This window comes from Pipistrellus hanaki (assembly GCF_964339955.1).
Source record: "Pipistrellus hanaki genome assembly, chromosome: 2".
In the NCBI taxonomy this organism is placed as follows: domain Eukaryota; kingdom Metazoa; phylum Chordata; class Mammalia; order Chiroptera; family Vespertilionidae; genus Pipistrellus; species Pipistrellus hanaki.
In genome coordinates, this window is record NC_140504.1 from 197649750 (window position 1) to 197673985 (window position 24236).

The window sequence follows — 24236 nt, forward strand, 5'->3', positions numbered from 1 at the left end:
TCCACCGAACACAGCCCTCCTCCAAACTCAGCCCTCCTCCAAACTCAGCCCTCCACCGAACACAGCCCTCCACCGAACACAGCCCTCCTCCAAACTCAGCCCTCCACCGAACTCAGCCCTCCTCCAAACTCAGCCCTCCACCGAACACAGCCCTCCACCGAACACAGCCCTCCACCGAACACAGCCCTCCACCGAACTCAGCCCTCCAGCGAACTCAGCCCTCCACCGAACACAGCCCTCCACCGAACTCAGCCCTCCACCGAACTCAGCCCTCCTCCAAACTCAGCCCTCCACCGAACACAGCCCTCCACCGAACTCAGCCCTCCACCAAACTCAGCCCTCCACCAAACACAGCCCTCCTCCAAACTCAGCCCTCCTCCAAACTCAGCCCTCCACCGAACTCAGCCCTCCACCAAACTCAGCCCTCCACCAAACACAGCCCTCCTCCAAACTCAGCCCTCCACCGAACACAGCCCTCCACCGAACTCAGCCCTCCTCCGAACTCAGCCCTCCACCGAACACAGCCCTCCACCGAACTCAGCCCTCCACCGAACTCAGCCGTCTGCTCCGCTGGAAGGACGTGGCCCTCGGAAGGCAGAATGGCCACACTTCACTGGAGGAGCAATTGCAGGGACTCCCTGACCAAAGGCCCTGCCTTCACAGGCCCCCCGAGCCAGTGGACAGCGTGATGTGGTGTCCTCCAGGCTCCAGAGCAGCTGAAGGAAGAAGAAGTGAGTGCTTTGATGGGAATACTGACAATCTCTGCCTCCAATGATCCGAGCCAGTTAAACACTGAATGGGAGGGGGCGGGCGCCTAAAGAAGGGAGGGGGTTAGAAGCACAGACGGGCAGTTACAAACAGCCCTGGACGGGAAGTACAGCTGGGGAACACAGTCAACGTTATAATAGTGGTGCCTGGTGCCAAGTGAGCACCACACTCACTGGGAGGGTCGCTTCATAAGGAATATCAGTGTCTAATCACTATGGTGTGTGCCTGAAACTAGTGTGATACTGAATATCAACTGTAACGGAAAACAATTTTTAATAAAATAAAATTTTAAGTGTTTTTAATGACAGGTCCATTGCCACAGAGTTAACTACTCCTGATCCGAGCCTTCTGCTGTCACTCCAAGATTCCCGTTTTTCCTAAAGCCAAAAAGGAACAGGGAAAAGGCCAATGTCCTCTCCACAGAACGCAGGCCGGCCGCCCAGCTCCGCCTCCACACCGGCTTCTCAGCGCGGAGAGAGCAGGGACCAGGAGGTGCGCCCGCCCTGTCTGTGAACTTGGCAGTGAGCAACATGGACCTAAACCAGCGGTTTCCAGGGAGCTCTGTGAACTGGAGTGCTGGGACCAAACACGGAGCTTAATTTCCTTTTAGTCTTATCTCTATAAATGTTCTTTATTGGGTATTTTATACTATATCTAAAAGGTAAAAGTAAAACATCTCGATTATTTTAACTCTGGAAGTAAAAATGTGAATTCAGTTGAAGAGCTGTGCTCCAAAGTTCCAAAAAACCTGAAATCCATTATTTAGATCACATGTGTCAAACACAAGGCCCGCGGGCCAAATCCAGCCCGCCAGGCCTTGCAATGTGGCCCGCACCGCGCTGTCATCACTGCACTCCGCTGTCAGTTTATGACATTGTCAGTTTATGACTGTTCAGTAAACCATTCGGCCAGCGATTTAGGCTGGATTTTAGATTTTGGCCCCTTCTCTGATTGAGTTCGACACCCCTAATTTAGATAAACTACCAACTACATTTCTAACACTGTCACCTTTGCTTTATAAGATTCTTAAGGCCACTGATTTTAATTAACCATAGCTGCTTTCTAATATAATTTCAAATCATAATTAAAATAAACTGCCAACTTGATATTAAATTAAAAAATACATACCTATTATATGTTTTGATACATTTATAAATAAACTGGAGCTAATATATGACAGTATGGAGTCAAATCCATGGTGCAAAAACATACTGAATTTTACAAAGACATATACTGAATTTTAAGTAGTTCAAACCTAGTTGTGACCTACTGAATGGCTCCCAAAGTATACTATTTTGCTGGTAGAGTAATAATCTATGGTAAAGACTCATTTAAAACATATCTACTTTATCTGCCTTAAATGTTTGAAACCGCTAATAAATGACCACATGAAACAATAGGCCTCTAAACTAGCTAATGTTAGTCAAAGCAAAAGTATTGTCTGAAAGAGAAATATAATTTATGTAAATAATCAAAATATACATACCTGAAAAGAAATTTAAAGTCAGCTGAGATATGGTAACAAAGTTATGGGGTTCTATGGAGTATTTAACCCCGTAAACTGGGAAAAGTAAAGAAACTTTCATCCATGTAACCACTTACAACTCAAAACGAAAGCATTCTAAATTGAGGAGCTGGACAAAATAATCTTCAAAAAATAATGGTGAACAGACACACTGTTTTCTTCTTATCTTAGTTAAATATAACACCCTAACAGGGTAGCACACATCTATACATATAAAAGCCGAAGTGACTGGCCAACCAGCTGGTAGCTATGATGATCACTGACCACCAGGGGGCAGGCGCTCAACACAGGTGCTGCCAAGCAACAGCATCTTTGCAGAGTGCCCTCTCACACTCGGGGACCCCTCGGGGGATGTCAGATGCCGGGTTCAGCCTGGTCCCTGCAGGCCAGGCCGAGGGACCCTGCTCACTCGGCAGACGCCGTTTGAGCCCCAGCACCGCTCCAAGTGTAACTGGCTGGGTAGGGACCGAAGGAGGTGGGTTCCAGGGCACATCCTGCCCATCTTGCCCAGTTCCACCCCGCTGGCCACCTCCTAATTAATTTACTTTCAATATGCACGAACCTGTGCACCAGACCTCTATATATATAACCAACTCTGCAAAACCAGTAACCCAGCCATTTGAATTAAAGAACTAGAACTCCCCAAGTTATGGACACACACTCAATTCTTACCACCACACTAAGCGGGTATCACCCTAAATTCCAATATTCAGATTCCGAACTGAGAACGAAGAGAAAGCAATCAAACCGTGGTAAGACTCCCAGATTAAGATTTACCAAAAAAAGAAGAAACATCACCCAAGAAGATAAACTTTACTTCATTCTAATTCATCAAATTTCTTTCTAACTGAATGCTAAATACAAGGAGGGGCACAAGTAAGCTTACAGTTGTGATCGGAGAAACAGAGTTTATTCTTGTATGTTTTATTTATTGTATTATTTCCATTCAAATCCCTATAAACCTACTTTTGCCCCTGTATCCAGTCTACTAAACAGTCTTCCTTCTAATAAAGATTCCTATGGTTCCGGTAAGCCAGCTGGCCTCCATGCAAACTGTCTTCATCGCAGGACTAAGAGCTTTCTGTCAGCAGGAAGCCCACCCGTCCCAACTCTACAGACACTTCACATCGTCAAGACACCGCACGGCCTGTGGGCACTGAGCTGTCTCTTCACCAACTCGTGACAGCAGACGCACCGGTGTTCAGTGGCGATGCAGGCAGTTAACCACCAAATGCAAGACGCCAAAATGCAGGAAAACAGAGAGAACCCATGCTCCCTTAGTTAGTCAGTCAGCGTGCACAGTTGATATTGTTCAAAGCAAGCCAAGCCAAGCAAAGATCGTTCAAGAAACATGTTGGTTTCTGTCAAATTCGAATTAAATAATCTTCTCATTTACCATTTCCTAGTTCAATATTTCCAGGCAAAGCTAATATAAAGTAATACTATGCAAAATGACCTAAGCAGTTTTCCCTTTAAGAAATGATACCCCTAGAAATAGAAATTTATCTACCTCGTTAGTGTTCCAACGGTGCCTCTCTTTGGGTAAACTTGAACATTTCGGCAGACATTCAAGCAGCTTTTTCGGTAAAAAGATTTTTACATGACTACTATTGCTGTTCCCATGATCATCTACAAAGAAGAAGACAATACATTCAGAGAAAACAAGAGAAAATCTCTGTGAAGTTCACTGGCAAGGTCAGAAGCAGCAGCCGGGTTAGTCAGAGCCCAAGAGCCAGTGCTCTGAGTGCGGTCCTCACTGGACCCTGAGCAGAGCTCCTGCTGCCTGACCAGCAGTGGACAGGCCACCCCAGCAGCTGCCCGTTACCAGGCGTCACTTTTAAAGGTTCTCACCCAGGTTTCCATGAAGTCCACCCAAGCCGCACAATAATTTAACCTCAAACACAACCCGGGATCCTCTATTAACCACTTGAAAAGGTTTACGTTTTTTTAGGAAAGAAGAATTCTAATAAAAGAGGACTATTTTATTCATAAATTAATACCACTTCATCCTCTAGAATATAAATGAGACTTATCCTTTCAAAAGCAAGTTATATATCTTATAAGGAATTTAAGGCTGCAGTTAGCTAGGTAGTACAGAAGCTGACCTTTCTAGCCTAAATGTAAAAATATAGCATTTTAATTAACTCAATTTACATATATATCTATATCATTAATGTATTTCATCAAAATATAACTCTTCTAAATTAAGTGAAAGAGAAATCTATTACTTTCAGACTAATTGGTATGTCTCACTACCTGATAATTGGTCTCCCTGGTACTTTCTAGAAGAGATCATTTCCTTTATGTATCATTTTATTCATTTATTTATTTGCACATCATTTCCTATTCCATTCCTGTAACCACGTCCTCTTTGCGTGGCTCAAAATTTCTTGCCAGTTTTGGCACATTGAGTTCCAAGTTTCTCAGTCCCCACTCCAGTTCTGTTTTGTTTTGTGTTAAACAGAAGCCCCAATATCCAAAGGACGCAGAGCATAACCAGGTACAAAGGAGCAATGATTAAATACTAAACACGGAATCTGCTCCAGAAAGCGCGGTTGAAATAACAAAATGTAATAAAAATACTGAACTCCAAGTAAGAGTCCCAGTTCTGCTCCTTTCTGATTGTGTGATCTTGGGTAAGTTACTTAATACCTTCAGTTTTCCTAAATCAAGGAGAATCAGACTACCACTAATTCTCCTCCGTGAGCCCCTTCAGAACTGACTGTAATCCAGTGACCTAACCTATCTGCAATTAAACAGCCTTTTAGAGGCACACCGGTATTCGTCAATAATGTCAAAAGTGAAATACAACAACTTATCTTTCTAGTCATTTACTATAATGTTGCTTACTTAGCATAGGTCTATTTTTTGAGCATGTCAAAACCATAAAAGAATAAAAGTATTTTCTACAGCCACAATAAAATCCTCTCCAAGCATTTTTCATCTCATTTACACATTTCTCCTCAAGGAAAATATCTTAACAGGGAAATATTGGGTGTAGAAATAAAGTCTAAAGAAATTTACTACATCATATGGAAATATTTTGTAGAGAGGAACTTAGGAGAGCTTTAGCATACTCAATCTTTTTTGGTCCATGAACTACATAACCGATTGAATTATAATGCCCATCTCCCATTTCTATAAGCAGGGTAAAAACTTCAAAACTGACTGATTTTAGAATTCAAATTTTGAACTTAAGGGTGAAATTAAATTAAACGTTTTTAAATCTTGCTATGTAACCAAGAATGTTAAACTAAGAGAATGTTCCTAGAAAGTTCTGTGTTAATTGCACCCTACAAAACCCCTGTAATTTCACGTGCTGACGTGTGCTCCCTGCACCTCATGCCCCGAGGGGACCGGGGCCTCAGACTGTAGAGAGCAGAAGGCAAATCCCAGGAGCCTTCCCCTCCCGTCCCTCCTCTCCGCCCCCGAGGTGGTTTTATTCTTACTTTATAAAATGTCCCATGTTTATACAATTCTGAAAGTAGAGGAGGAATCCTAAAATCTATACTTAACTCAAATATCCCCACTTACAGGGTGCCTTTCTGAAAACAGTGCTATGCCAGGTGCTAATAAATGGCAGACCCTGAATTGTATGTATGTCTAGGCGTATCATACGCTGAGAAAACCACTTAAAAGGTGCTTTGAACAATAATAACAGAATATTAGGCCCCAGCTTCTGTTTTTGTTTGTGATCACAGCCTGATGTCAAGTGTCTGTCCTTTCAGCCTCTCTGAGGAACTAGCCGTCCCTGTGACACATTAAAGAGCATCTATGGCCAAAACCGGTTTGGCTCAGTGGATAGAGCGTCGGTCTGAGGACTGAAGGGTCCCAGGTTCGATTCCAGTCAAGGGCATGTACATTGGTTGCGGGCACATCCCTGGTGGGGGGTGCAGGAGGCAGCTGATGGATGTTTCTCTCTCACTGATGTTTCTAACTCTCTATCCCTCTCCCTTCCTCTCTGTAAAAAAATCAATAAAATATTTTTTTTAAATAAATAAAGTACATCTATGTACAGGTATGTCTGCACGCTTGGGAGGGGGAGGGAGGGAGAGAGTGAGAGTGCCCTCTTCTCAGCAACACCAGTAGCTGCTGTAGAAAAGCCTCGTCCCCTCTGATAGGGAATCAGGCAGAGGTGAGCCGCGAGGGCTTCTAAGAGGAGCAGGAGGATGGCTGTGTAAGCACTGTCTCAATCACGTTCCTAAATATAGTGCCGTGGGCTGTGCGGCCAGGCTGCAGCAGGAGCGGAAGTATGCCAGGCCAATGAGCTCCCCTAATCATCTTTAACTGTGCTATTTCCAGAATTCTAGGTGCACGCTGAATAGAAGTGGGATGTTTTTAAGAAACATAACGGGTAAATTTCCCACTATGCATTATGAAGACAGCAATTTTAGTACTGGGGGGAAATAGGAACTCATTCATATAGGCAAAATGTTAAGACGCTTATTTTCAAATTTCTGTTTTTCCAGTTAAAAGTGTCATAAAAAGTAACTTTGCTTTCCCACTGGAAAAGAACTCCTTTTTCATCTTTTTGGAATAACTTCACTGACATGATAATTAGATAAATACAAGTGCCAGTTTTTAAATCCTGTCTTTGGACAGGATTGTAACAGCACCTGAGAGTAACCTGAGGTATCACTGGTTCCAAACGCACCTCAGGACTTAATGTAAACAGTTAACTGACACCGCGAAATGGAAGTGCCAACCAGATCCAGCGAAACACTTCATTATCGTTATCTAGCGTAATGCTCAGGTCTGATATATGACTTCAGAAAATTATTTCCTAACCTCCTTCACAATAAAAATAACTAGTGAAGCTCCTGAAACTGACAGATGATTTGCGTGGCTGACAACTATAATTCTAGAGAATGAACCATCTTTTCCAGTCAATCTTCTAATATTTTCCGAATAATAATTTCAGAGACACAGTGTAATTTAACTAAAACTTTCTAAAATACACAAAAATATGCAGTCACTTAATAAGGCAAGGAGTTCTTATTTTCATGTTTTATTGCTAAAAATTGAGGTTCACGTTGCCAAATCCTTTATTTAAATCCAAAGAAATACGTGTGACTTTCCTTGGGACCCCCTGTTGATTTCTGCAAGGGAAATTATAACTATATCAACTCTAACCTGGAAATGATGCATCCATTTTATTTTTGTTCATAATTAATAAAAATTAAATAATGTTGGTTCTGTTATTTAATCAAGTTGATTACAGTTAATCTCTCAACTTCTAGACCAAACTGCTCAAAATAAGCCGATATAACAGTGTATCAAACTGCTAGATCTTACCAGGAACATATCTGATCAGCCTGGAGTGGTAAAATTCAAAGGAAGCTCTACAATTTTCTGTTTAGCTCTAATTATCATGTGCTTAGATTTAATTAGCAGGATGGGAACTGATTCAGGAAAACAGCCACATATTGTTCTATTCAAGTCAGCACAGTGCTCACAGCAGCAAATACTGCCACTACTAATGTCAGACTTGCAAATCATTATTCATCCAAAATACATATTAATTAAGCACCAAGTATGTGCCAGCATTGGTAGGATTTCTCTTTATTCCTTCCCAAAGAGATTCTCCAAAATGAATTAAACTCCGTTGTAATTATCCAAAAGATATTTAAAGGTTAAAAAAATAAGTTTTTTAATAGAAAAACAGAAGTAGTTTTGCTCTTTAACAACCCCTTTCCTCTTCTCACAGTGTGATTATCAAACCTGACCCCCCTATCCATAGGTGGCCCAGATTCATGCTTTTTTCTGTCGATCTTATCATTAAATCTCTGGCCCAGGTTCAATGAATGTCTATCTGCATTTACATTCCATCTGAAATGTGTGTGCGGGGCAGCTCCAGTGGGGTTTGGAGCTTTGCAATCGACTACCCCATTTTTTGAGTCTGGGAGCATCTTCTCCTGCTTCATCCCATGCAATGTCCATGGAGCTGCCCGTGACCAGTAAGCTTACTGCCTGCTACTGCTGAGAGAGTAGACATTTAGGACTCCATATCAGGCCTCCTGGAGGCGTTTACATGGCCTGCTCTCATTGAATCCTCCCATTGAACCCATCAGGGCATAATCACCCCATTCCACAGATGAAGAGCCAGAGGTTCAGATTAATTTGCCCAACATCCAACTAGTAAGTGGCTCAGCTGGGATTCAAACATGACCTGTGGCTTCTCCCTCAGGACTCCTACTCTGCGTCCCCTGGAATCTGACACCAGAGTGACAGAATCACTGTTTCAATGTGACACTGCAGAGTGCTTTGAATCCCCAAGTGGTTAACCCCTTTGCCCTTCCTAGTCCTCACGTAAGGTCACAAAGGGAGGATTATTTGCTCCCCCAGAAGGATTGAGTAACTCATCTAAGATCACACAACCAGTTAAAGGCAGAACTCAGGTCTTGAAGTCCTGATCACACTACAATGCCGGACACACTCATGCTGCCAAGCCCACCCGTCCTATAAGTCAAAAGCTTTTCAAATCCTACCTTCTAGAGGCGGCACGGTGTTGAGAACACAGTAGGTGCTAGTTCCGCAGAATACACTTTGGGAAACGCTCTAAGGAAACAGAAAATAAAATGTAAAACTAACCTGTGCAAGAGACATACACTGGCTCTTCTGTGGTCTTTCTGCCGAAGCGCACAGCGCGGACCTGACCATGAGGAAACATCAGCAACCCCGAAGGAGGGCCCGTCTCCAGAATGACCGGCCTGCACTCTTCCATGGAGCGTGGCAGGGCCAGGGAAGCCCAAGCCTGGGAGGACTGCTGTGTCTTAGGGACAGAGGAGACGGCCGAGTGCGGCCCAGAGCTTACCACCGGGCCAACCAGCATGATGGGCATGGCTTCCGAGTTATGGTGACGGAGAAAATGCTCTGGTTCGCAGGAAATACAAAAGCATTTCGGAGGGGAGGGGCAGGGCTGAAACATATTGGCAACTTATCCTCACATAGTTCAAGGGGAAACGAGTTCTGTGCACAACACCTACAATTATTCTGTAGACTTGAATGTTACAAAATTTAAAATCTGTGTGTATGAAAAAAGACATATGCAGGGAATATGTATTACTTGTAAAAAAAAAAATGTTAAAGGAAGCATTAAGTGCTGTTCACAGTAAATCTTTACTAAGAAGAGCCAATGCCATACTCATTTTGCAGTTCAGTCCATAGTCAACGACAATGCTACCCATTTCCCAAGAGTAAACCCGACACCCAACTCATTCAAGAGACTCTACTGAGTGCCAGCTAACAGAACAGCAGGTGCCGCAGGTCAGGAGGTTGGAGCACAGGTCTCTGCGCCCAGGCTGCTTCATGTGGGTAAAATGTTAGTGTCCATACAAGAACCGGCACAATAGTAACTTTAAAAAAGGAAAACCATCTCTGGGAGTCTTGCCAACCAATTATTTTCGGTCCTAATATCCTTTTCTTTTGGTTGCAGTATTAAATAAATGTTTAGATTATTCATCCTGCATTAAAACAACATATTTATATACCTAGAAAACCAAGGGCTATTTAGACTTTCAACAACCACTTTAACATTTTTCTCTACAATATAAATAGCTCAGTTCTCTCACTTACTAGCTGTCATTTGGAATGTAATTACCTCTGTATTACCTCATCAAAAAAGGTAGCAAGACGTGGCTCAGTGGTTGACCATAAACCCATGAACCAGGAGGTTACTGTTTGATTCCTGGTCAGGGCACATGCCTGGGTTGCAGGCTTGATCCCCAGTAGGGGGCATATAGGAGGCAGCTGATCAATGATTAGCTCTCATCATTGATGTTTCTATCTCTCTCTCCTTCTCCCTCTCCCTCTCGGAAATCAATAAAAATCTTATATAATAAAATATGCTAAGTGCCTGGTCATCCGGTAGGCCATTCAACCAATCAAAGTGCAATATGCTAATGATATGCTAAGGCAGCTCAACTATTTGCTATGACATGCACTGACCACCAGGAGGCAGACGCTCTGGTTGGCTAGCTTGCTGCTGGGGTCTGGCTGATAGGGCGAGACTGAGCGAGAGGGGCAGAACATGCCCTGGAGCCCTCCCACAGTCCCTCCCCACCGGGCCAACTCCCCATGTCCCTCCCCGGCCCTATTGTGCACTGGAGGGGTCCCTCGGCCTGGCCTGCACCCTCTTGAAATCCAGGACCCCTCGGGGGATGTCGGAGAGCCTGTTAAGGACCGATTCCACAAGCCAGGCCAAGGGACCCCCGGTGCATGAATTCATGCCTCGGACCTCTATATATATATATATTTTTTTTAAGGTAGCAAGGACACCCCTCTCTGAGGTCACAGGGTTGTTGGGAGAATTCAATAGGATAAAGCATACAATAGTGCTTTCAATTCAAAAGTACCACACCAACAAAAAATGTTACTAAAGTCAGTAAGAGTAATCTCCAACAATGTTTTCTAAGAACTAAAATTTTGTGCCAAAAAGAGTTGAAATCTGACTAACGTTGACTTGCACAAATTTTTATTTTTCCTCCTTATATTCATGGTCAAGTGCTTCCCCATAAGTAAGTCCTTCTCCACAATGTGACTCTTAGCTACCAGGATAAGCATCTGCTTCCTACGTATTACTTTCTGTTTCCAGAAAGTTCTTGCTGCAGGACTTTTATCAGCCTTCTGTTTGACTTAATCGGTAGTGGTAACTGCTGACTGGCAACCGTGGCAGCGTCTTTAGTAGCCACCTGCTACTAAGCCAGCATCTGGGCCCAGGACGCTCCCTCTGAACTCGGAAACCTCAGAAGCCAGTCCCTCTGGGAATCCAGCGCGCTCCTCCGGGACTGGGAGCGCGGACTCGGAGCGCGTTAGGAAAAGCGTTCACAGCCCGTCAGCGGCGCTCCGGCTCCGGAGCACGTGCCGAGCCGCCCCCAAAGCCTCTCCCGCAACATCTCATCTCACTGTGGCTTCAGAATTGAAACGAAACTTCATGATGTTAAAACGAATGTCTTACATTCGGAGCTTAACATTTCCTGGCTCCCTATTAACAATTAAGACAGCATGAGCTTACCACTTATCAAGACATTTCAAAAATGGCCTTAACATCAAAAGTTTTATAAATCACTTGTGTAGAACACACTAATAAATGGCTTCCCAAAAAAGGACTTTTACACCTTACTTCAAAGTTTGATGATAGATAAATCAGTGGCAAAATATACCAAATGACAAATCAGAAGAATTAAACACCAAAAATAACATGTGACAGAAATATCGCGACCAACCAACCATGATCTGGCTACAGCACTGGCATAATCAAGCGTCTCTAATAGTCTAGTTTAACCAGGACAGACTCACTCCCACAAGTGAGAGTGATACAAATGCTGTTCTAGCCTCAAAATAACCAGCTTCTCAAGACAAGCACAAGGAAACCCACACCGGAAGTGACTGCCTTGTGTTAGCCAGGGGCCAAACGGAGTGAGGTCCTCTCACTGGACCCCCAGAGATGTGCTGACACTGAGCGGAAGTGGCCCCCGATATGAGGGTCTGGAGAACTGAAGCCCTGCACCCCTGGTCCACCACCCCAGCTGAGAAGCCCAGGCAAGCAGCTGACCTCTCTGCCCACAGGACAGCAGGGGTCAATGACAGGAAGATCTGGGTTCAAGTCCTCCGCTGCCCTCTGGCTGCCTCTGAATCCCAACTCGGATCCCTGGTCCTTCAGGAGCCTCCGCCCTCTGACTGGGTTAGGCCTGCTGGTGCCGCCTGCATAGCCTCTTTCCATTTGTTCCTCAGCATCAAAGAGTGTGAGGCGATAGCGCTGTGAAGGAAAGAAATGGGGCAGGAGCGGGGAAGCACCAGGCAGGGGAGGCATGTTTCTGGCTGTGCAGCCCGGGTGGAGCATCAGCACCTGGTTCTCTCTCGCTGCCCGCCGCGCGGCTCTCGGCCTGGCTGCACAGCGGTCATTCAGAGACTGTTCACCCTGCGAGCCCGGCTGCAGTCCGGACCGTTAAGTCAGAACGGATGGGGTGGGACCCAGGCATCAGGATTTGTTTAAGGTTCCCAAGTAAACCAAGATGTATCCCAGCTCGGGAGCCACTGGAATAAATAGCCGTGTGACTCCGGGCAACCTAACTGTCCTGGTTTTCCCCCGAGTGAAAGGGGAGCTGACCTTGAGCAGTGTGTCCACCTTCAATGCGCATGGCAGTCACCTGAGACCTCGCTACGAGGCGGTTCTGGTTCACAGGCCTGAGTGAGCCTGCGCTGGGCCTCTAACGCCCAGGCTACGCCATGAGTATCAGCTACTAGATGATCTAAAAACCAGGCATTCGATCTAAAATGGACCCTTCCAGGCCTTTCTTTTGTCCCTGTAACTTTCTTTTATTTACTTATTTTGAGTTAATCCTCACCAAGGATATTTTTTCCACTTATTTTTAGAGAAAATGGGAGGGAGGGAGGGAGGGAAGGAATCAGTGTGAGAGAGACACATCAATTGGTTGCCCCAGATCAGGGCAGGGCCGGAATCTGCAACCCAAGTTTAGGGCCATGACCTGGAATTGAACTTAATGCTCTGACCACTGAGCACACTGGCTATGGCACCCCTGTAACTTTCTAAATAAACTTCCTCTTGCAAAAAATATAAAAAAGACCCTTTCAGTCCTAGCATTCCGCAACCCCATAATTCCATGAAATGATTTCTATCTGATAGCACCAACTGTAATACAAAACTATGCCAGAATATCCGAGCAAGATCATTAAAGGAGACTAGATGATGGTTGACTGTGATAATGTCCAGTGTCTAAGAAGTGGCCGAGAGGGGAGAGTAGATCCCCTGCCTTCAAAAAGTGCACTATCCATTGGAATGAAGAGCTGGGCAGATGGCTCAACTGGTCCGAGTGTCTTCCAGTGCACTAGGAGGTTGCAGGTTCAATTCCCAGTCAGGGTGCATACAGGAGGCCATCGAGCAATGTTTATTTCTCTCTCTCTCCCCCTTCCTCTCTCTCTCTAAAAATTCAATTTATAAAAAAACATATCCTTGCTGAAACCGGTTTGGCTCAGTGGATAGAGCGTCGATTCTGGTCAAGGGCATGTAGTATACCTTGGTTGCGAGCACATCCCCAGTAGGGGGCGTGCAAGAGGCAGCTGATCGATGTTTCTCTCTCATCGATGTTTCTAACTCTCTCTCTCTCCCTCCCTCTCTGTAAAAAATCAATAAAATATATTTTAAAAAATATATATCCTTGGGTGAGGATTTTTAAAACGGAATGAAGAAATAGCACATGACTTATTAAAGGCTGGTGCAGGGGCAAATGGCAGAGTGCAGAAACCAGGAGCCACCTTGTGTGCCAAGCACAACTGTCTCCTTCATCTCTGTCCCCAGCCAGGACGGCACATGCAGCCACATTCCTGGTGTACACAGGCTTTGGGTGTTGCAATAAATGAACAAAATGCTATGTAATAAGGAGTGATTGCAGGCTTGTGAGCAGAGAAGTAGCATGATGAAAACTGTGTTTACAGTTCTTTGAAATAAGGACTGAGAATGTTTAAGTCTCCATAGAGTCCCTTTAAAGCTAACTGAGGACCCACAGAGCTTATTAAATCAAAGGCGGAGAGAGGCTACACTGACTGCAATAAGCCACTTGTATCAATTAGAAGTGAGGCATTGAAAACGCTTTTTCATGTATTTTACCATGACGTAAACTGATTCTTAAAATTCACTGGTCGGTACTTACTACCTGACATAAATAATCAAAATTAAGCAGAGTCTCAAATCCTTACCCCTTCACTAACCTCACCAGTTTGCCTGCCATTCCAGGCCTCATGCCTCCATCGGGTAGGGAGGAAACTCAGAACAAACTGTATCACGGCTCAAACACCATAAATATTTACTTCTTGCTCATGTGAAGTCCCAACCAGGTGTGCCTGACCAGCAGCGAGCTCTCCTCCGAGCAGAGGCTCTGGCACCGATGCTGCCCCCTTCCTGTGGCAGGAGCCCTCCTGGGCACCGGGTGCTTCCGCACCAACCAGCAGGGAGGGCAGGGCACAGACAACTGTGCCAGAGGGGTTCCGGGCCAGGCCTGGAAGTGCCCACTTCTCTGCTCTCCCTGCCCCATTGGCTAGGATTTGGCCACAAAGCCACACCTAATTGCAAGGGCGGCTGGGAAATGCAGTCTGGCTCCGTGCCCAGGAAGAGGAGATGGAGTTCGTGATCAGCGGGCAGCCTCTGCCAGGGTGCCATTTGGAATGTGTGTGTGTGGGGGGGTGGGGGTGGGGGGGTAACTATAGAACAGTCATTCCTCTCAGAAATGCCTTGTTAACCCACAACTCCACCTTTAGTAAGCCCTAACGCCACTCGGCATCTAAAACCAGCCTGGCAGTCTTTCTTCTCTGAGAACTGGTTTTCTGACATACTCAGAACGAGACTGTAACCAGGGCATCCTGAAGGCTGTCCGGCTTTTCGTTCTGGGATCTCCAGTGCTTAAGGGCTGGCTAATGAGAGAAGCTCACAGAGGGTTAACCTCCTGGATGAAGACGTGCCCAGAAGTGCGGGGGAGGAAGAGGGTGGCCCCCTCTCCGCCTTCTGATGGGAGAGGCGCTGAAGGCCACGGTCCTCTGAGTCTCCCTCCCTCCTCCGGCCCTGAGAGGCCCCATCCTCTGGTCTCTGAACAGTAACTGAGCAGTGAGACAAAACGCTCTCAGGGTCCCCGACACCAACAGGAGGAGCACTCCCCTTCGTGGTAGAGCAAGGGCTGCTGGACCAAAGGGCACGGGGTCCGGCACGACCCTGCCCCGGAGACCCTCCCAGCACGAGGCCAAGGACCTCGGACACGGGAAGGCCAGCCTGTCCTCCAAACACGGCTCCTTTATCCTTTCTGAGCCACAAGGGGGGGGGGGGGGGGGGCGGAGCATATGCTACAGAACAAAAATATTTTCCACTCACATACTACCTCTTCTCAAGAAGTTTAAAATACACCGTAAGCGCTACTATAACAACCTTCGCAGCCTTCCTGTGGGATAGACAAAATTAAAGTGTGTACCCCAGTTAAAGGGGAGGCTGGTAGGTGAATGGCTTCACGCTGCAGAGGCGGCTAATAAGAAAGCGAAGAGTAACCTCATGGTATATCTGGGGCACAGACCATTTTAGGCTCTCAAATTGAGTTCAACGCCTCGAATTGAGTTCAAAAGCAAACAAGTAGCTAAAAAAGGCCATAAAACTACTGAAGTTCTAAGAAGCTTACACAGAAATTAGTACTACAATAGTTCAAGCCTGATTTATGACCTGAGAAATCACAGTAATTGATTCACTATTACCAGATTCATGTAAAGCGTATTTAAAGTGATTTCAGAATGAAAAAATTATTCTTTCCAGATATGAATCACGGGATCACAGAACTTGCATAAATTTAATTTGGCTAGGAAGCCAGTATTCTCAATATTCTGAAAATAATCAAAGAGCACTTATTAAGTGTCCACATCTGTACAAATACAATCCAATAGAGCATATTCAGAAAAAAGCTACACCGAATTTAAAATGACATTGTTTTAGGCAGCACTGCCATTCCTGGTACCAATGATAACAATTTTTTTAAGCCCTCAAAAATAGAGTACTGTAAAATATCAACACAATCAACCCAGCAAAGCGGGCATTCTATTTGATATTATGTACATATAACAAGCATTTTCAGAGAAAACCCTGCAGGTGGTCCTATGGGGAGCAGAGCAGACATCATGCCTACCCAAGGAAAGGAGACGCCAAGGCACGGCACAGACACTTGCCAAGGGCACGGGCTGGGCAGCAGCAGAGCGGGAGCGGGAGCAGGCCCCCGCACTGCCGCTGTGCTGTCTGCGAAGAACACAGGCTCACCTAGGAAGGCACTAATTTCCCCCAAGGAGCAATGCGAACTGCAGGCAAGCGGCTGGGACAGAGAAGCTCCGCGCTGAGAGGACACGGAGGACCCTGCGGACCATCCCAGCGCCCTAACGGCAGGCGGCTGCAGCCATGGTGTCACCGGTGGACAGGCTTCCCCTGCTTCTCCAACACGCTGTGGCCCACGCACTGCGGGCGCCATCACCAGCCGCCACAGCCCGAACACCAGAGCTCATGGAAGCCCGGGGGAGTGGCACCGACGGCCCCTGCAGAGCAGGAAAAGGGCAGCCACGCTCCGAATGGAACTTGGCCCCACGGACCCCACCTCATCCACGCGCAGCCAGAGCCAGTGAGGAAGCCCAGATGCACGCTGAGGCCAAGTGAACTTTACAAAGTCACCCCCAAACGCGCGTGTGCTTCCCCGGGAGAAGGGCTTCCCGATCGGAATCCCCGGCTTGCGTACTCTCAGCTCCTCCCAGTCCCCATAATCAGGCTGTCATGCCCAGAGCGGACCAGAAGCCACACATAGGAGAAAGGATGGCAAGAAAGTGACAGGGAGAAGCAAAAGAGTGACAAGGAATAGCAAGGGCAGATTCTTATAAATAAATAAATAAATAAATAAATAAATAAACAGACAAACAAACAAACATAAATAAATAAATAGATAAAAACTTAAAGGACTTGAAAGGTGTCGCAGATTGGGGTCATTTATCCTAAAAGCGAACAGTCGAGTCAAAAGGCCCTGACAGCACACAGCGTCAGTAAAGGCCAGTTCAATAACAGCGCGCCAGAGAGCCACGTTAGCAGGCCTGCCGCAGAGCACGGGGAAGGATCCAGCCGACCCTCGGCTGCATGCCCCTTCCTCCTGGAAGAGCCTCGGTGGGTACCACTCCCGTGATCCTCACCACACCTAAGGCAAGCAGCACCGACACTCCACTGGCCGGGAATCTGCTGGGCAGGAATTCAACCTTGGCCAGGCCAAGGGTTTACCTCTGGCCATTATCACAGTCTGTTAATGCACCTTACAGGACTGGCACCTGCCCCCACCCTTGTCAGAACAGAGGGCGGGCAGCTTGCGGAGAGGGTCACCACGCCCTCAGGGCTGTAGGTGAACATGACTGCCCTCTCTAAAAGCGCCCGCTCTGCCCGCTGCGTCTTTCGGAAGAACCGTTTTAACGCTGCCAGACTCTCCCTGCTTGTAGGAAAACTTCCTGGTGGGCCCGTGCCCCCAGCTCTTGTTTACACACACCGCTCTGTAAGCCCTGGCCTGGGTGCGGGCGGCCCAGCGGCTGGCTTCTCCCACAGACGGGCACGGGCGGGCGCTGACCCCTGCTGGGATGAGGACGGGTGGCGCCTCCTGTCCCGCTGTGGCAGCTCTGATGGAGCTCACGGCCATGACGGAGAGGCCCGCACGGCAGGGGACTGAGGGTGACCTCTGGCCAACAGCCCCCCAGACAGAATCCTCCAAACCACCATGCGTGTTTGGGGGGGAGGAGCCTTTGAACATGATCCTGGCCCGACCACCGCCTGATGCATCCTGCGGCCCCGAAGCCGGGACTTAGCCTGAAATCCTGACCCAGGAGCATGATAAATTGTCTGTGCTAAGTCACTATGTTGGGCAATATGTTACCGCAGCAGCAGATAACTAATACACCACAGGTCCCAGGACTTCTTTCCTCAACTTGGACTTGATCAATCATTTCACCACTATTTGTACCAGCACTCTGCATTTACCACAAAATCCTTAAAAGAATTACCTCTCATTCTCTCACCTCACTACCTGACAGAATCATTACCTTTTTCTCGGTCTTCATTCTTTTCAAACTCTGCAGCATTACAACTGAGAGCCTCGTCACAACCTCTGCGCTTAGCACCCTGACTTTCCGTTCTTGTTCTTTACTCTCTGGCCATTCCTTCTCAGTCCCCCTGGTGCCCTCCCCTCCAGGGACACTTAAATGGAGCATTCGCCACATTTCTGCCCTCAAGTCCCTTCCCTTTTCTCATCACCACCTCACTCCTACTGTGACTTCTCCCAATTTGTTGAACTGATTCATTCATTCTTTTAACCAACAGGCACTGTTCTGGGCAGAGGTATACCAATGAGCGAGACAACCCAAGTCCCTAGTGCCATGACCCTAATGCACTCTACCAGAGGCTGTGCGGGCTCTCTCCAGCTGCCCCGCCAGACCTGCTCACCGGCCTTCCCCACCCTGCCCTGTGCCAAGGAAGCTGACCTCCACGGACTCCACTCTCTGAAAGCTCAATGAAGAAGACAACAGGTAATATGAATGACTTCGGCCCACAGTTCCAATGTCATATTGTATACCAGGGCTGGGGAACGTCTGGCGTGGGTCATATAAGACCCTCGAAATCATCTGGTCTGGCCCTGACAAGGCAATGGGGTAAGTTAATTAAACGCCTGGCCAAATATATAAGGCTAATTTTTAAGCTGATAATTTTGTATGTTATGAATATCCAAATGGCCCCTGGCAGAAAAAAGGATCCCCACCCCTGCTGTATACCCCAAGTCATTTAATTACCCAATTAGAGCCAACACCTTGGCATCCAGTCTCCCCAAACAATCCCTCCTGTATGCCCTACCTCAGTCAGTGGCCTCACCTGAGTCCAGTAAGATTCAAAAGCTAGGAGTCACCTTCAGTTCTTCTCATCCCTCCAGGCTCACAGTCTATCGGCCATGAAACAGTAGCTCTCCCTCACACACAGCTCAGCCACACCAACTCCCTTCTCCAGCCACTGCTACAGACATTCTTGCCAAGAGCTATTTTCCCAGCTCCAATTCTTCCTCTTTGCTCATTCATCCACTCAACCAACAAATATTATTAAGCCCATCCTAGGTGCCAGGCACTCAAGTCTCTGACCTCAAAAGATATAATCTAATTGCGGGAGAGAGAGAGTGAACAAGCAATTCTAATACAAACTAAAGTATGCGCCGAGCAGGGAAGCCAGGGAGCACCGCGGGGCACACAGGGCACGCACTCCACACTGAAGGAGAGGCGAGATCAGGAGGCTTTCCAAACGAGGCTCACTTCAGAGGACAGAGGGCCAGCGAGCAAAGCAGCTGTGAGTGCGCGTGCGTGTGCTCGGAGGCAGGTGCACTTCTAAGTCGAGGCGATGGCCAAGTGCAAAGACCAAAGCCCAGGGGAGCACGGTGCTCGGGCACGATCAGACTCGGAAAGAACTGCACACGCCAGGCCCGCGGAGAGAAAGAACCACACAGGGGTTACTAGCACAGAAACCAGACTTTCACCCCATCAACCCCACTCCTGAGGAAGACCACACACACCTCTGAAAGCCTCTCCGAGAGCAAAGAACATAATCCAGACTCCCAGGCTGGCTTTCCAAGCCCCTACAGCTGACCCCTACCTTCCTTGCCAGGCTCATCCACACATGCACCAAATTCCAGCCACCCGGTGCCCTCCTGGCTGTGCCTTTGCCTGTGCTTCCTCTAAGTGAATTTCTCCTCCAACTACCCTGTTTGCCTGTCAGCGATGCCAGTCAAATTCCACCTCCTTCAAGGCTTCCCATCCCTCCAGGCCTGATCCCAGCCTGCACCATGACCAGCCTTAAACCAGTCCCATCCACATCTGGGAGGCTTCTTGAACTGAAGTAAATCTTAACCACAAACTAGGAAAATTTTTCAGAAAATATTCAATTTACCAATATTGCATTCCTAAGAAACCAACCACAGGAGGCCATGAAAAAAAATTATTTTAAGTTATACTAATACAATCCATCAACAGCCTAGATTTCTGTATGTTTTCTGTCTAAATAAAAACAGCTGACACTGCCTCCTAAGGTTAAAAAGCAGTAAGCAAATAAGCTCAGGAAGGTTGAGTTACCCTGCTCAAAGTCACAAGGCCCTTAAGGGGCAGAATAAGACCAGAGTCAAGTCTTCAGATACTCTTTCTCAAAAACTGTAAGCAGCCCGGATAGCATCAGAGTATCTCTCACATCTCACTAGCCAGCCCACCCAATTACCTACAACTTCTTTCCCTCATTTTCTCTCAATTAATTCCCTTTTCCTTCATAGCTTAACTCAAGAATCTCCCCCAGCCTCTCAGATTAGTCAAATCTTTTTATGACACACGAACTTGCCTTCCTAGCTTTTCTCTCCTCACAGGCACCTTGATGAATGTCAGTTTCCCCGCAAGGGCAGGGACCATGCCTGTCCTTCGCTATCTGGCACTTCGGTATTGTTTGCTGAGTAAATGAACTGACTGAAGAGGATAACAGTAACGGATATGCACATGGCCCCACAGGAGTACAAGATCCTAAAATATCTCTGACACCGCCAATCAGAATAATAATATAAATTTTAATGTCAGTTTTATTGTAACATATTCTAAGTCTTTGATAATTATATATTCATATATGGAATCTGTTAGTTCTCTATTAATCAGAACAAGCGTTAACAAGAACACCACATTTTTTTCTAAACATTCAAGACATCAGCAAACTTTCACATCAAAAGAACACAGACCTGCAGATGTGTGAATTAGCTATTTGCTCTCTTGGAACCTGAAAGTCCATTTCCAGCCTACCAGAGAATTGCAATGTCTCACCAAGGCAGCCCACTACAGTAATAAATTAGAACAAAAAAACGGTAAGGCAAGCTACTTGGGTGCTTGAGGGAAGCAAGAGTAGATCCATAAAAAGGCTTTAGACTCCCCAAACTGCTCCGCAGACCTAACAAAATCCCTACCATATCCAAAACTGCCTCTTTTTAAGAAACTGACAAGTTGATCCTAATATTCATGTGGAAATTCAAGGGACCTAGAATAGACAAAATAATCTTTAAAAAAAAAAAAAAATAAGAGTCGGAGGACAGATACCTCCTTATTTCAAAACTTACTACAAAACTACAGTAATCAAGACAGCGTGGTACTGGCATAAGGATAGAAGTATAGATCAAGAGATCTCCACACTTTATGGTCAGTGATTTTTGACAAGGGAGCCAGGATACTTCCATGGTCTTTTCAACAAATGGCTATCCACAGGCAGAAGAATGATGTTGGAAGTCTACCTACCTCACAACATACACAAAAATCAACTCAAAAAGAATCAGAGACTTACATGTAAGAGCTAAAACTATAAAACTTACCAAAAAACCTAAGTGTCAATCTTTATGATCTTAGATTAGGCAATGGTTTCTTAATGATGACAGCATAAGCAACAAGATAAATTGAACTTGATTGTGCTTCAAAAGACACTATCAAGAAAGTGAAAAGACCGCCCGTAGAATGGGGGAACATATTTACACATCATATATCTGATAAGGGATTGAGACCCAGAATGAATAAAGAACACCTACAACAACCAAAGACCAAACAACTCAATTCAAAAATGGGCAGAAGACATTTCTGCAGAGCAGACAATACATATTATACAAATGGCCTATAATCACATGAAAGACATTCAACATTAGACATTAGGGAAATGCAAATCAAAACCACGTAACAGAGCACTTCACATCCACGAGAACAGCTTTAATCAGAAAGACAGATAGTAACAAGTGGCAGCAAGGATGTGAAGAAATGAGAATCTTCAGACGTGGCTGGCAGGAATGTAATATGATGCAGCCACTTTGCAAAACACTCTGGCAGTTCCTCCATGAAAGAGAGTTACCACATGACCCAACAATTCCAATGCTAGCTATGCACCCAAGAAAACTGAAGACATATGTCCACGACACAGAAACATGCACACGATGTTCATAGCAGCATTATTCATAGTGGCCAGAAAGTGGAAATAACTCAAACGGTCACCAACTGAAGAACGGATAAGTGAAACGTGGCATATTTATCGAGGACTAGAGGCCCAGCGCACGATTAAACCGTACACGTGCAGGGTCCCCTAGGCCAGTGTTTCCCAACCTTCTCTCATGATGAGAATCACCTGGTGGAGTTGTTAAAACACAGATTCCTGAATCCCAACTAAGAAGTGCTAAACTAGGATTTTTGAGAACATATAGGTAAAATTGCATACCTAACTTAGTGCTCTGTATATAACATCTGTCTTAGAGCACTAGTTAAGTATACAATTTTACCTATATGTTCCCAAAAATCCTAGTTTAGCACTTCTTAGTTGGGATTCAGGAATCTGTGTTTTAACAACTCCACCAGGTGATTCTCATCATGAGAGAAGGTTGGGAAACACTGCCCTAGGCCTAAGCTGCCATCAGGGCCATGGCCGCTGCCCGCACGCTCCGCAGCCGCTGCTGGCAGCCCGCAGCCCGAGACGCTCCAGAAGTGGCGGCTGCCGCAGGACCCATCGGTGCACCTCCTGGTGAGTCCAGCAGTTGGTCGTGACGCTGTGACAGGCTTTTCTGACACAGGTTGTTCCTCTATAAAAGGAACCAAGCTCTGATAGGTGCTACAACATGGATGAACCTTGGAAACATTATACCAAAAGAGGCCAATCAAAAAGACCACACATGGTAAGGTATCATTTATATAAAATGTCCAGAGCAGGCAAACGCTTGAGAAGAGGAGATTATGAAGAGGAGCTTACTGCTTGCCTAGAGATGGGGGAGGGGAGGAAGGGGAGTGCCTACTAATAGACACAGGTTTCTTTGTGGAGTGAAGATGCTCCGGAAAGAGAGGTGCGGAGAGCTGTACAACTGTATTAGCATATTAAATACCACTGAATTATGTATTTCAAGAGAATGAATTTTATGGTATATGAATTATATCTCAATAAAGTTATTAAAAAAGCAATCAAATCCCTTTAAGCACTGAAAGCTATTCTGATGGCTGTGTTTTTTAAAAACATTACATACTTTCCTCTTTTGGTAAGTAGAACATACTAAGTGTTGCTTTTCTGAATATACTCAAGGTCATCACTAGGAGACACTAATTGCTAAACAGCTGCGTAGCATTCAGAATATTCACGGCATATTAGCCCTTACATCCTTCGCATCGCCCACCGTCTACTGCGATCTGATTCCTTCCTCTGCCAGGAGAAATCCAGAAACACCAGAGAGCAGAGGAGGAAGGCTATGCCAGGGGAAACCAACAAACGTGCACTCAGGTGGCCCCTCCGCTGGTACAGAGGCGGTTTGCTGTCTTCACCCCCATAGCCCCTCTTCCAAGGCAACGTCCCCCTCTCTTTGGACAGCTGGCCCCAACCAGGGAAAAGCAAGGACCCGCCCAAGTGTCCAAACTGGACTGACATCCCCCAAAGGAGACTTGACTGCTTCAACCTGAGGACCCGCACAGGGCAGTGCCTGCAAAGACCACCTCCTGCCAGTGTGCCCGCCTGCTTCACCACCGCTCAGAGCACAAGCCTGGGCACTGACCGCGCCCACTGCCGATTCACTCCACACCCAGGCCTCCGGCTGGCCGTGCCTGGCCCCATGTGTGGGTAGCTACAGGGGACATGTTCTCCGCAGAAAGTTTAGCCACTACAACTGAACACAAATCCCCTGGGGAGTTAATATTCTTCCTTTTATGCTGTTTGATGGAAACAGGTGGAGGTGCCAGCACCCCTTGCTGCAGTCGCTTCTCTCACACTCTCCTTTCACCCTCCCCTTGGAAATGGTCAGCCGTCCAATGGATCCTCAGCACTCCTCCTTAGAGCTGACTGCATAAATGGACCTCAGAGCCTGCTGACCACTGTGTATGCGTGTACATGTGAGAATCAGAGACAGGCAGAGGGGAAAGGCGAGAGAAGAGATGGGCAGTGGGGTAGGAGGGGGGAGGAGAGATTTTAACCCTATTTAAGGCACAAGCCCCATTGGGGTACTGAAAATACTGCCATATATGTGCTGTTAGGACCTCATTGCTACTTTGCTCCTTACATTTTGAATCCACCTGGAGTCTTTTGTTTAATTGTGGTAAAACAGTCATAATGTAAAATTTACCCTTTCACCCTTTTGTAGTCTCCAGTTTAGCGGCCTTACGTACATTCACCTTGTTGTTACCATCACCACTAACCACTGTTTATTTTTAAAAGCGTTCTGAAACTCATGACTTCCATTCTTATTAAACAAATGACTCTGTGTTTGCTTTTTCACCCCCTGACAAGGGCAGAGAGCCTCATCAGAGCCCGGCCGAGAGGAAGGCAGGCTGCTGAAGGCAGCGGACAGCGCCCGCAGCAACTTGGAGTGGCACCAGAGCA

At 46.4% G+C, this 24236-nt stretch overlaps 1 protein-coding gene across 7 annotated transcripts in view; it reads right to left on the bottom strand.

Annotated features, from left to right (window-relative positions):
- Positions 1-24236, bottom strand: part of CAMTA1 (calmodulin binding transcription activator 1) — a 540293-nt gene that overhangs the window by 504334 nt on the left and 11723 nt on the right. For all 7 annotated transcript variants that reach the window (XM_084875718.1, XM_084875717.1, XM_084875716.1 and 4 more), the window contains exons 2-3: positions 8782-8851; positions 3804-3922 (exon numbers count right to left, since the gene is read on the bottom strand). In XM_084875718.1, the coding sequence (XP_084731844.1) occupies positions 3804-3922; positions 8782-8851 (189 nt within the window). The remainder of the gene's footprint in view (positions 1-3803; positions 3923-8781; positions 8852-24236) is intronic.